This window comes from Amphiura filiformis, chromosome 13 (assembly GCF_039555335.1).
Source record: "Amphiura filiformis chromosome 13, Afil_fr2py, whole genome shotgun sequence".
In the NCBI taxonomy this organism is placed as follows: domain Eukaryota; kingdom Metazoa; phylum Echinodermata; class Ophiuroidea; order Amphilepidida; family Amphiuridae; genus Amphiura; species Amphiura filiformis.
In genome coordinates, this window is record NC_092640.1 from 37,274,284 (window position 1) to 37,287,867 (window position 13,584).

Consider the following 13,584-nt stretch of genomic DNA (forward strand, 5'->3'; position numbering starts at 1 on the left):
TTAAGGTGTTTACGGTTCAATGCGTTAAACAATAAAAGTCTCATGTCAACCTGTGTTCATTTTTTGATCATTTAGCATCTAAATCATATAGTTTCACCTGATATTAGTGGCATTTAACTCTGAGAGTTCTGAATATGAGAAATTCCACCCGAAATTAAGCATTACCCCATTGAAACCTGTGTAATACATAATTAGTGGTATTGAACCATTAGTCTAAACAAGTAAAGTAGTCGAAAACGTATATTTTAAAGGCTATAAACAGCTCTTTATTTTAATTACATTAAAGAGGACAATTCAATAAAAAAAAAAGATTTTAAATCATATTTTAAAAAGCTGCCACTGACTGTATGAACAACAATATTTTAATAGAATTATCAACATTTCCCCCAAAGGAAGTACAAAAGGAATCTTTGTTATCCTGCGTTGTTCAGAAAGTAATTTACGAAAACACAATTGGGTAAATTGGCACTGCACGGGATATTAGATAATCGTAAAGTGAATCTTCGCTCGCTGTTACAAATGTAATAACGTTAAGTTGCAATGATTTATATTTTTCATTCCAAGTTAATTTAATACCAAAGTGTTCTGTGATTTAATTTTAGTATAAACTGGCATTGTGGAGTGAATAATGTTGATAAAATAATAAAATAAACACTGGTTCGGGGTGATTATCGTAATGGATGAAATTTGATTTTACTTAAAATGCTCTCAGCTTTATGCACACATATTGATATGAAGTGTAACACAAGTTTATCATATGACAAGTCCCATGAAGTAATAAACATGCTTGTCCATCGTATTACCCCATTCGCCAGGTTTATCATGGTAATATTGCTGTACTCATTACATGGCAATTTGGGAGCATATATACCAGAACAAGCCTGCGAAATTCACTATCAGCCAGGATCTGTTACGATAGGGGGAATTGTTCCTACCTATTATTCTGACGAAATTGCTTGTGATGGAGCGTACTGGGTTCCACTGATTTCGATGGTGGAAAGTATGACTTATGCCATTCATTTAGTGAACCAATGGCAATATATTCTTCAGAATGTGTCGTTGGGTTATGAGATACGGAACAACTGTGGTGATGAGGATGTAACGGTATGGAGTGTCTTAACAATGGTCAGCCCTTCAGCGAATGTGGACTATGAAAAGACCTGTTCTAAACAACGTCAAGAATCCGGAAAGATCATTGGTATTATCGGAACTGGAAGAAGCTCCACAAGTTTACTTGCTGCAAAGGTTACTTCTGTTTACAATGTACCTATGATTTCATACTACGCAACTAGCGATGAACTTAGCAACACAGACCGATTCCCGTTCTTTCTCCGCACCGTTCCCCCGGACAAATTTCAAGTTGGAGCCGTAATAGATCTTCTGTTACACTACAACTGGAAATACATAGCGTTATTTTATTCAATCGACTCATATGGGGTGCACGGAGCTCGGCAAATACAAACAATGGCAGAGAATTTAGACATTTGCATTGCTATTAATCTACCAGTTTCAAATGCACCCTCAGAAACAGAAATTAAGGACATTGCTGATAAGTTACTTGAAAATGAAAAAGTCACTGTTATTGTGATATTTTCTCTTTGGCGCCCTGCGTTCGGTGTCCAGCAAGCTATTCTGGAGCACAATATCCGGAGACGTTTTACGTTTGTTGGCAGTGACGGGTGGGGAGGTGATTTGGTGAATCCTGGAGGCACTAATGAGCTCTTGCATGGTAGTCTTTTCATAAGACAATACGAACAACCAATCAAAGAATTCCGCGATTATTACAAAGAATTATCAAACAACCAAGATCTTTCTAGCGAATGGTATCAGAACATGCTTCATTGGATTGGAGAAGAGAATGAATGTTCAGATTGGACTTCGTGTCCGCTTCCAGAATCTAGTATGGAAATGCAAGTCATAAACGCAGTGTTTGCATTCGCCATCGCCTTAGACAATAGCATTAAAAGCAACTGTGTGGATAATAATCTCTGTGATGAGGCGATAGAGGGTAATACGTACTTAGGACACTTATTGAATGTTTCTTTTGATGGTCCAGGAGGTTACTTTACGTTTGATGAAAACGGCGATACGTCTGGTAAATATCTGATCAAAAGCTGGCAGCCTGTTGATGGTATGTATAATATGGTGGACGTAGGTGTGTGGGATCCTGATGACACTGAGTATCGTCTACATATCGACGAAGACATAATTGAATGGAATGGAGACATAGGAGACATACCTGAATCATTGTGCTTCGAATTATGTGGTCCAAATGAAATATCAATCCCGTTAAAGAAGAAATGCTGCTGGGGTTGTCAGTCTTGCGCAGATCACGCAATTGTCGTCAATGCCAGTAGCTGCGAAGAGTGCTCCCTTTTTGAATGGCCAAATGGTAACTTCACAGAATGTTTGCCAATATACCCAGATTATGTTAGCATCAGGAACCCAATCATTCTAGCCATCGTCGGTATATCGTCCGTCGGTATCTTATTGTGCTTTTTGGTAATTGTCGGCATATGGGTGTACCGACATCACCAACTAATCAAAGCCACCAGTCGCGAGCTTAGCTGTGTTAATCTAATCGGACTTACAATGGCATGCGTAGCATCACTTCTTACTGTTCTAAGGCCATCAGCTTTCTCATGTAGTATATCTGATATCTGTATTTCGTTGAGCTTCAGTTTCATTTTTGCGCCTATTTTGTTTAAAGTTAACCGTATTTGGCGTATCTTTCAAGCAGGAAGCAAATCAGTGCAACGCCCTCGATTTGTGAGCCCAAAACAGCAACTCGTTTTAACATCGGCAACCATCCTTGGTCAGGTAAATGCTCTCTTAAATGCAAATCAAAGATCAGACAATCGGATACTATTAGGCCACCCTTTAATCTAGTGCTCAGGCAATATTTGGTACCTACCTGGTCTCTTGGCCAAGTTGTTATGAATGAATGAATGAATGAATGAATGAATGAATGAATGAATGAATGAATGAATGAATGAATGAATGAATGAATGAATGAATGAATGAATGAATGAATAAATAATAAATAAATAAATAAATAAATAAATAAATAGATAAAGGTGACTATCTTCGTGCAGAGTGCTCGATGCATTAAAGCAGAGCTAATAATACGAGTAGAACTTGTGGAACGAAAGTTCCACAAGTTAAATAATGCGATCATCAGACAACTGATCAGTTGATGATCGCATTAGCGTGAAACTCAGAGTTACAACTTTCGTTCCACAAGTTCTACTCGTAAATAAATAGATAAATAAATAATTATATGATATGATATGATTATAATAATATGAGACAAATCATAAGAAAAGAAAAGCAAAAAACCAACACTCCTAAAAAACTAAACAAAACAAAAAACCCACGTAACACAAAACAAAAACAAACAAATAAACAAATAAATAACATACTTGGAACAAACAAAACAAACTTCAAACCGCATAAAAGTAGTTTTGCTTTTTTAAGGAAAAAGGCGTTACGCTGGGAAGGTTGAGGCCTATATATTTTAAATATAAATTTACAATGTGACGAGACGCGGTCGTATTTAATATTTTAAACCTCATAACGAGACCAATAACATTCAATTTTATTAGGATGCAACATTTTTATAAACGTGGTCAGACAACTTTCAAAGTTTCAAAAAAAAGTTGCCAAAACGACATAATTATATATTTAATTACTATTTCTTAACAGTTGTTTTATGTATCTATTTACAGGCCATAATTGCTGCTTTATCATCATTGTTTGGCCCTTCAACACCAACCATACTCATCCCAGCTCAACGTCAACCAATCCTAGGAATCTATTGTCAACTTAGTACCGGCTTCATAACATCATGCATCTACAACCTGCTCCTCGTTATTACTTGCTGTTACTTCGCTTTTCGCGCCAGAAAGGTTCCCAGCAATTACAACGAGTCTAAATTCATCGCAATTAGCGTGTATTCAACCCTGGTTGTGTGTTTAGCAGCAGTACCCGTGTATTCTACAGCGGTTGATGTTAACCAGATGGTGGCCACTTTATGCGTTGCTCTACTGCTGAATTCTTATCTCACATTGTTGTGTATCTATTTGCCAAAGTTGTACGCCATACACTTTGCCGGGGATGAGCTGTCCATTGAAACGTGGAGAACCTGGACAGAAAATCGCAATTCCGTTCATGCTATTCAAATACAGTCAATCCAAAACCAGAGTAGCTCGACATGAATTTACAGTACTCCAAAGATGCGCAAATTCATTGTAGAAATAAAGGTACACATATAAGAGCCTATATATTTTATATGTAAAATATTGTTAACATTTTTAATTATCAGTGGACAAATATCAATCATATTTCTTGACTATAAGTAGGCATATCACCTTAAAATATAAGCAGAGCAGAAACACGTTATTTCATGTTTCTACATGAATGAGCGTCATTAAAGGGCAGATCTATTGCAAAAACAAGTTTATCTCTATTCGAAGAGAATAATTATTACATTACAAGTTGACACTCGTTGCAATTTTTTTTTTGGTAAAGTTCGGGCTCGTACGTGTTCTTCCCCCGTTTGAAGCGAAATTAATTTTCAAGGTAGCGGGCTATTGTTCTCATTTGGGAAACAAAGCCTCACACAGTATTGTTACTATGCGTTTGCTATGTAATATTTCATCCAACTGAAACTATAATAAATAATAGCATTGCAATATCGCTCAGGGAAATCAGATACATGAGTGTGTGGACTTAACACGGTTTATATGCTAGTCTCAGATTGATCACGCTGAAATTCTAAGCTCAAATTATTTTTTTATTTTTTTAGCCCAAATATTTCTCATGATATTGATTTTATCCATATGTTTAAAAACCATTAAATTTGTAATACTTAATTCAGAGTTTTTCTCTGTGAACAACAACAGTATACGTTCTGTGCATTGAGAATGTTTATAGTCCCTTCTCGCAAAGCAGGCACAGTCATTTCATGACGTCAACTTTTTTCTAGGTAAAATCTGTCTCGTTCGAAGGAACTCATCGCTTAAGTCGGTTTTTGCGGCATATCAATTTTAAACGTCTTATTTTCTCAAAAAAAGAGTCATTTTCATTGTCCTCATAATATTAGCTTGCCAATGATATGATGTTGTCCGAGCAATATATATAACCTTTAAAGCATCAAAAATCAAAAAACGGAATTGAAATCGGTCAATGCATTGTGATGTAGTGTGAATTTTAAGAATGCTCATAAATGGAATAAAAACCTGCCACAAATGGCTATAATGACAAATTTGGCACATTTCGAGAAAAGCAGCGTTAATTTAAGTATCACAGGTTAAATGCCAATCTTTCCTGACTTCGTTAAAGAAAACAAAATTTAAAAATCTATCATTGAATAATTATAATAAATTAATCAAATATACTATTTTAGCAATTTCGGCCAATCTGCAGACAAATTAAAGCTGAAAAAATGACGAAGTTCAGCAAATTAATATGCAAAATTGATGCCAATAGAAAACCGTACATGATATCAGGGTACGGTTTTTTTGCACACGTATGTATACGAAATTCTTCAATTGATTACACAAAAAGTAATTAAATATGCAAATTAGCTAATCACACCTAATTTTGTATTTATTATATTATTATGTAAATTAGGCATGAGTAATTTTTTTTTCCAATATTTAATGAAAGTCTTTTCATTCATCATAAATTTCATTTCATAAATTTGTCAAGTATCAAAATGGAAAAGAATTTTCATTTTTCTTCTGTAAACAAGGTATGTGTCACTGTTGCTCAAAGCAAGACCCGGAAAGTAGAAATAAAAAAATCATTTGCAATGCGACTTTAAATTAACATTTTGTTATCTGAATTAACAAGTGAGGACAAATGGTAAAAGGAACCGCCATTCCACTATAGCGCGTATACAAAAATAGTGTAGCATTGGACACACATAATGGGGTAGAGCTATCGTGGTTTGGAAAACTACTCCCTATAAGATTTCTTTGATAATGTTATGTTTCAACTAGTTTCCCTCAACCAAAGAATGGAGCCAACTTTATGCTCATTTTGTGAGGGCTGGTCATAGTGAGTTACGGCTTTCTGGTTCTGAACCCTCGCTATATGTTAGGTCGTGTACTATCTCATCCAGATGTACTCATGGATGCCAAAAGGGACCAACATCAACGTAATCTTCACACTCGCCTTCTATTTATAAAATGCGAAGGATACAGAGGGTATCTACATCAGTAGTAAACTGGTAATAAAACTTAAACTTCGCAAAGTGAGTTCAAGAGTTCTTCTGTCTGAAAAATTCTAAATCGAAAGTCAAAAGGTTAAAATTATCCTAAAACCAAAATCATACTTCATGGCTTTTATAAAAACAGATAATCAAAAGCTATGTCCAAGTAAACAAAAACACCAATCATTTGAATTCCATTAACAATGTCTGGTAGCTCTGAAAAAGAGTCGTTTATTATCTTGTTTGGAACCCGTTCTCTGTCTCTTTGGTAAAGTCTGATGGCTCTGAAAAGAACCATTCATTCTATGGTTTTTTAAACACGTATTCTTGTCTCTTACATAGAAACTTGGTGGCACTTAAGGGCGCCGTGTATTATTATGGTTAATACAGCTATTTTAACCTGTGGAACCAATAAATATTTAATCATTTGCTACCAAGCACAAACAAATGACCAAGAACATGGAAAGAAACGTTGTTGGATTTTTTTATGAAAAGGGTAAAAGAGTAAGTTTTAACACTTCCTATAAGAAATATTAAAGAAATAAAATGTAGCAAGAAAATGTCAAACATCTGTGCAGAATTTCAGCTGTATTAAACGAATCTTGTTTCTCTACAGCAGTAAAATAGCTCACCTTTTGGGTAGCTTTCTGTCTGCAATTCGCTAGAATAAACTTGGTAGAGAAAGAAATGACAAATAAAATTATCTAGAAGAAAGTAGCAGAAAAAAACAGATTTAGGAAGGTAAAGGCAGCTAACGCCCTCTCTCTAGTGAAGAATCTGCCACTTGATTCAGTGTAATTTCACGAACACTTTTTGAGGGCAGTGATTAACAAATTCAAACAGCGATAAAACTGTAAGAGAATTACAAATCATTAAGAGATATCCTTTGTGACTGTAAGATATGCAGAAATTGTATAAGGCATAAGCACTAAAGTAAAAAAGTACATTAAACTAAAAACAAGGCAGTTATGTTCACCAAAATATGTCCAAATTAAAACCAGCAGCCAATTATATCTGTACCCTTTAGCTCTGAGACCTCATTTGGTGAAATTGGTTGAGAATTAAAGAAACTGTAATCGAAAATCCAATGAAAAGAACGAAATCAAAATTTACATTTTAATGTTCTAATCCATGAAAGGCAGTGCGCTAATTGTCTAGTACGAGAACACTTTATGTACACAAATTTAAAATAGGGCATCAGTTGCAGCAATCTGCACATTTAAACTTGCATCTTCCTTTGGATTTTGGATCACCGTGTCTTTATTTCTTGATCGATTTCAACGAATGAGCTTTTAAATCTGAGCTAATTAAAAGATGCGGCTATTGGCTGCTGGTTGTAATTATTACATATCTTTCTTTGTTTAGGATATATAAGGGGGGAAATTAACTGGAACATTAATTAGTTTGCTGTCTGTAGTATACAGCAATAAAATCACATTGCTATAATGAAAGACAAAGATAAAAAGACTAGTTTGCGTCTGAAGTCACTGTCAATCAAATTCTCTACGATCCTTGATTGGCTAATAGCGCGTATAAGGAAGGTCGATTCATCTGGCTGGTGCCGATCGGAGAAAAGGAATAGCAGTGAATGGCGAAAAATACGTACGCTTCAAGGCAAAAAGCAACTTTTCTAGGCATTGTGGACATGGTGCTTTCACCAAAGAAAGTTTCCTACTATTAAGACCTAACTTTTGAGATGGTTTGTATGTTTGATGGTGCAAAATTAACAATAAGGCGCCCGGTTTTACCGCCGTGTTCAGCAACTCATATCATCACGACACTTGTAAACAAACCGTGCTCGGAGTTTGATTGACAGATGACGTCAGACGCAAACTAGTCTTTTTATCTTTGTCTTTCATTATAATAACTAGATTGCTAGATAAAACAAAAGCATTCTGAAGGTTGGAAAGCAAATTAACATAGCAAGGGCGTGTTGCACGGACTGTTGACATTTCGGACAAGGAATAATGGTAGACTGTTTTCAATTGCCATCGTTTGCCACAGGTGGAATGGTTATGAAAAGTGAAAGTAAGAACAAAACATTTTCAACACAAAACTATTAAGAAATGTTTGCTTACTAGATGTTTCGAACTCTTTATTTACCAAGTATAATGGTTGATAACGTTTGTGAAATTTTAACATGCTCAATAAATGGTCCTATAATGATGGGATACACTTGTCAGTAGATAGAAGAATTCAGAAATTTTAAAATACACAATTGGGGATGGTATCGTAACATTGCATCGTACGCACCATAGGATAAGTAGCAACTCTCCATAACATTATTTTGTAAGTAGCCAGGATTCTGCATACTCCTCTTTTCGCCAAACGGCAAGAGTTTCTAGAATGCTGCTAAAATAAGAAAACTTGTAATGCTAATTTATTGCACATTCTAGGGAAGCGTGGTTACTTTTTTAAATAGCCGAGTGAGAGGGTTTTCAATGGAATATTTCAATATTATGTTAGGGAAATGTGGCTGGGAGAAGGTATGTATGGCGAAGAGTGGTGTGGATTCTGCAACTGCAGATTTCTCACTCTTAAGCTGAATGTATACTACATCGCTGAGCGACGAGCGATTGGTACTTGACCAATGAGGTGACGCGCTTTTCCCAACGCAACAAAAAGCGCTCCACCTCAGTGCTATCGCTCTAGCTCCGAGCAGCGATGTAGCATAAATTTGATTATCCCGAAACTCATTTCCTCATGAAGTCATTTAGATACCATTTCCAAAATTTGAATAATTCGAAACATTTGCGCTAGATTATTTTAGATTACTTTTATGCGCTAAGTGGCGTACAGACAAGGTACTCAAATTGGCTTCATCTTCAAGCTGATTGTATTTATAGCAACCACATGACTTACAGAACGCATTACAGTATACATGATATACCACTGGTACTGAAACACATTACACAAATAAGTGTAGTCTTTATAATTTATGAATATTCACTTTATATTAACGTTTTATTATGCGATCAAGTGCTTTCACAAATACGTCACACCTACTACATTAGTTATCATGTACAATTGTTTTATTTAATAATCCAATACTATTAACTACATTTGACAACAAAATCATTTACGCATGATTCCTGTAATGCACTGACTGATGCGTAGACAAGATACTCAACCTAATTTCATCTACACGCTGACCGTATTTATAGCAACCAAATGACTTAAAGAAGTCTACGATAAATAAAATAGTGATGTATGAATGTATGAGTACGAGACACCGGTGAAGTAATTGTCCTTATACCTAGGGGCTTGAAATATGGTAGAATTGTCATTTAAAAAGGTTATCACAGTTTATAAAGTGGTCAAAGTTTGTGTTTGGTCAAATCTTATAGTCAAAAAGCATAGTTTGACCTACCTGCTATTTACGAGTTATAAGCAAATGGTCAATGGTCACGTTTTGAGCTCCACAGAGGTCAACGTCATAAAAATGCTCTGATTTTAATCAAAGGTATCTGAAATGGTTTCACTTTCAAAACTGTTTTAAATTAATAATAGTTTGCCGCGTCTATTGTGTTTTTATTTTACATATGTATCATAGCACCACAGTTGTATTCTACAGGTCCTACTAGTTACCTTAATACCCACCTACCGTTTATAACATTCCAGTTAAATTTGCTTAGGTCACTGGGTATTACTTGGAACGATGAGCAATTCAGAATGAGAAGCTGCGTCATTTTGTTTCAAAATGTTTCGAAATGAACCAGAATATTGACTATGAAAGAGTGACCCCGTTTCTGTCGTGTAGCTCAAAACTCTTTTACGGTTGAAAGTACTTTTCTAAAAAAGTTATGGAAAAAAAGTACTATGCATCGGATGAAATGGTCTTCTTGTTTTCAAAGAATTGTCTCACCATAAAACATCCTTATCATTGTTTATTACATTCTATTAAACTACCCCATGGCTACTTGCCGTAGAAGTAGTTACGTAATCGGATTAATTACCATCGTAGCAGTATTGCACATAGATTATCAAAGAACACGGATGAAGACCTGGATTGTAATTCAATACAATATTCATGTTGATCAGTCACACCTATAAGATTAGTATCTTTGAAAATAGCAGTATTATATTCAATTTATGAATTACAGACAACAGATCACAAGTGCAAGATTATGTATATTTGACAACAGCAGCATTTTCTTTTCACTCACTAACTCTTGTTTTTCTCTACATGTTTAAGGCATTTATATCAACCAAATGACTTGAATATTTTTTAATCATCCAATATTATTAACTATACATTTGACCATAGACGCATTTACGCTTGGTTACTGTAATGCGCTGACTGATGTGTAGACAAGGTATTCAACCTAATTTCATCTACACGCTGACTGTATTTACAGCAACCAAGTGACTTATAGAAAGCCCTACGATAGATGGAACTGGTACCAAAATACACTATTGGATTGATGCCCGAATTAATAACCACGAAACATCGTGTGATAATAAGCAACTGTCCGTATTGAACTTTCGTAAATAGACCAGTACCTGTTATATGTTCGACCATGCCATGAATAGACGCGATACGACTTGGTGCTTGGCAGATGAAGAATAACAAGCCATTCAGAATGAGCAGTCGGGCCACCTGATTCCGTACTTGAGTGATGCGGTTGCTGGCTGATGGCTGAGTAACGCTTGTTGAAGAGCGATTCGTTAAAGTCATTATAATATGACTGTACATGAATATATTGGCAATCATAGCGAGGACAAAGGGCATAACATTCAATATTTCAGAGAAGAGGAACAAGTCTGAAGGAAGAGGCACGCAGAATCTAATCACACTTGGAAAATCCACAAATTGGTCACTTTTCGGCCAAATGGCGCAATACGAAACCTGTCCACCGTAGTTTGGGACAGCACAAGCTGCAAGAAGAATGCCAATAATCCATGACGCTATGATGAGCTTGATGGTGCGACTTTTACCGCTGACAAATCTATGGTGCAGTGGTCTACATATGGCGCAGTATCTTTCAATAGCTACCAGGGTGAGCAGGGCCAGAGAGCTGTTGTACATTACGAATGTAACTCCATACGCAGCTGAGCAACCTATCAAGCTTTTATAAATCCTGTCATACCGTACAGGTGAAGCAAAATATTGTACAAAATGAGAACCGGCCCCGACAAAAACAAAGAGAAAGTCAGCTATAGACACATTCACTAAATAAGCATTGGGTATAGTGTGCATAGATTTAACACGAATAACGGTGAATATGAAAGCAAGATTGGTAATAATGGCTATAGCTATTAGAATGGGAAGGCCAATCCTGAAGAAGCGATGTTCTGTTGTAGAGTACAGCATTGTTGAAGCGGCCCATACGTGAGAGAGATTCAAAGTAACGAAACCGTCGCATTCTTGCAAATCTGTGTTCAAAGTGGTATCCATATATTGAACGATGATCAAACTCTAAGGACGAAGCACTCCTAATAAAGTCTAATGATAGTGAACACGATGTTGTGACAAAGACACTCCGATTCAAAATATACGTTAAGTAATCTAAACTCCCTGGGATGTTATCATGTTTTTACATTGCACCATGTTGTGGATTGACGTAATGTAGAGGGGCGCTCAGCAAATAACCAATAACGACCCGATAATCAGTGGCGTTGCTGGGATTTTATCATGGGGCAAGACTGTGTTAAAATATCAAAGAAAATTATTTAAAAGAAGAATTAACAAAGGGATCACTTTTCGTGATAAATAAATATCCTTTAAAGTAAATATTTTGCAATAAAGTGACTTTTGTGGGGAAAAGTCCATATTTTGGAATTCCACGCCCCTTCCACGAAGTATAATGAGTCATTTCTCTTTACCTTGTGGATATTCGACTTATATTTACAAACAAAAGTAATACGTTTCGATTTTCTTCGCATATTGGACAAAGGGAAAATGGCAAACTTAGTCTTTCAAAGAAATTGCAAGCTCCGCGAGAAAAAAATTGTAAGTTACTTTTGCATAATTTTATGTTAAATGGGCGCGAAGCGGTTACACAATTTCAAATTGAATTTAGTTTTGGCCAAGTAAATTAATTAGTACTTTGCCTTATTCGGGCTCGGGGTTTCTTAAAAAATTAATAGGCGCATTTACCATTGATATGAGCAGTACCATATAATTGTATTTAAACTTAAATTTGACACTGCACGTTTGAAACAGCTCCAAAAAGATGGTAAATAACCAAATCGGCAAATCCTGCGGCGATATCGATCATTTTCGACCACAGCCTTCTCGACCCCAGTTTTAATTTTAGGTAGTCTTTGTTTAATATTGCTTGACCAATTTTGTGCAATTTTGTATTTTTTGAATTGTCGTTTTAGCGACTTTCTAATTCGTCGCTCGGATGATATAGTGATCACAAAAATGGCAATTTTGAGATAATCGCATTTGACCCGTTTGACATTACCTCAATTAAAATGGATAAAATACATTGTTGACATTCACCAATTAATTGTAATTAAACTCATAACTTCGTCAGTATGTCAAATATTTTTCGAAAATGATTCGCCATTCAAAATTGACATACGACACATGATACCTCAGTATGTCAAATTCATATCTGTATCAAAGAGTCACGTAAAGTCCTTTTTCATGATCATGCACTGTGCGTAAGTATTATGAACGAGTGTATACAATCACAGTGTTTAGGGTCCTTTGAGAAAATGTAGCATGATATTGATAATCATGATAAAAAGTTAAAAGTTTGTGTTTGAATTTGTGTTTTACCAGTTCTTATGAAGGCTATTATGGTCTATAAAATAGAAAATGAATAATCGGCTTGCTTCTAAATGGGAAAATGTCAGTACTTGTTTAGGGTTGGAAATTGCACTTGTCATACTTGTTTACGCAAACCTCTCAAAAACTTTATTGTGTTTTTAAAGACTTGGAAAGGGCATTGATTTCATACTCCCAGAGTATTTTGTAACACAAAAATACGAATTTGTTAAGAGATTCTTTAATCTAATCTACGTGTAACATATCACTTTGATATATCTAATTTAATTATATTGAAGAAACGGACATGGAAACGCCTATTTTACAATAAAATAAATAAAAATGCATTATATTATATGCATGGCACTTCTGAATTGTTGAAGTGCTATCATTGCTTTCAAATATCTCCTATCTAAAGCATAATTTAATTATTTTGATGAGATTGACAAAACACAAATTTCATAAATAAAAACATATATCTAGTATTATCTATAGCACTTTGTATTCCACCTGATAACTTCATGAATTCATTTCTTTACATAAAGCATGACTACCTTTATCATAAATTTTAATTATACTGAAAAAACTAGACAAACATAAAAACCACAAATTTCATCATTTAAAAGAGTTTGTGTGAACATGGTGC

General features: G+C 35.3%; 1 protein-coding gene across 1 annotated transcript; it reads left to right on the top strand.

Moving 5' to 3' along the window:
* Window positions 1-783: 783 nt before the first annotated feature.
* On the top strand, window positions 784-4,217 carry LOC140167634 (metabotropic glutamate receptor 2-like). Its single transcript, XM_072190930.1, has 2 exons — window positions 784-2,820; window positions 3,729-4,217. Exons 1-2 carry the CDS (start codon window positions 784-786, stop codon window positions 4,215-4,217), a joined length of 2,526 nt encoding a protein of 841 aa, XP_072047031.1.
* The last annotated feature ends 9,367 nt before the right edge of the window (window positions 4,218-13,584 follow it).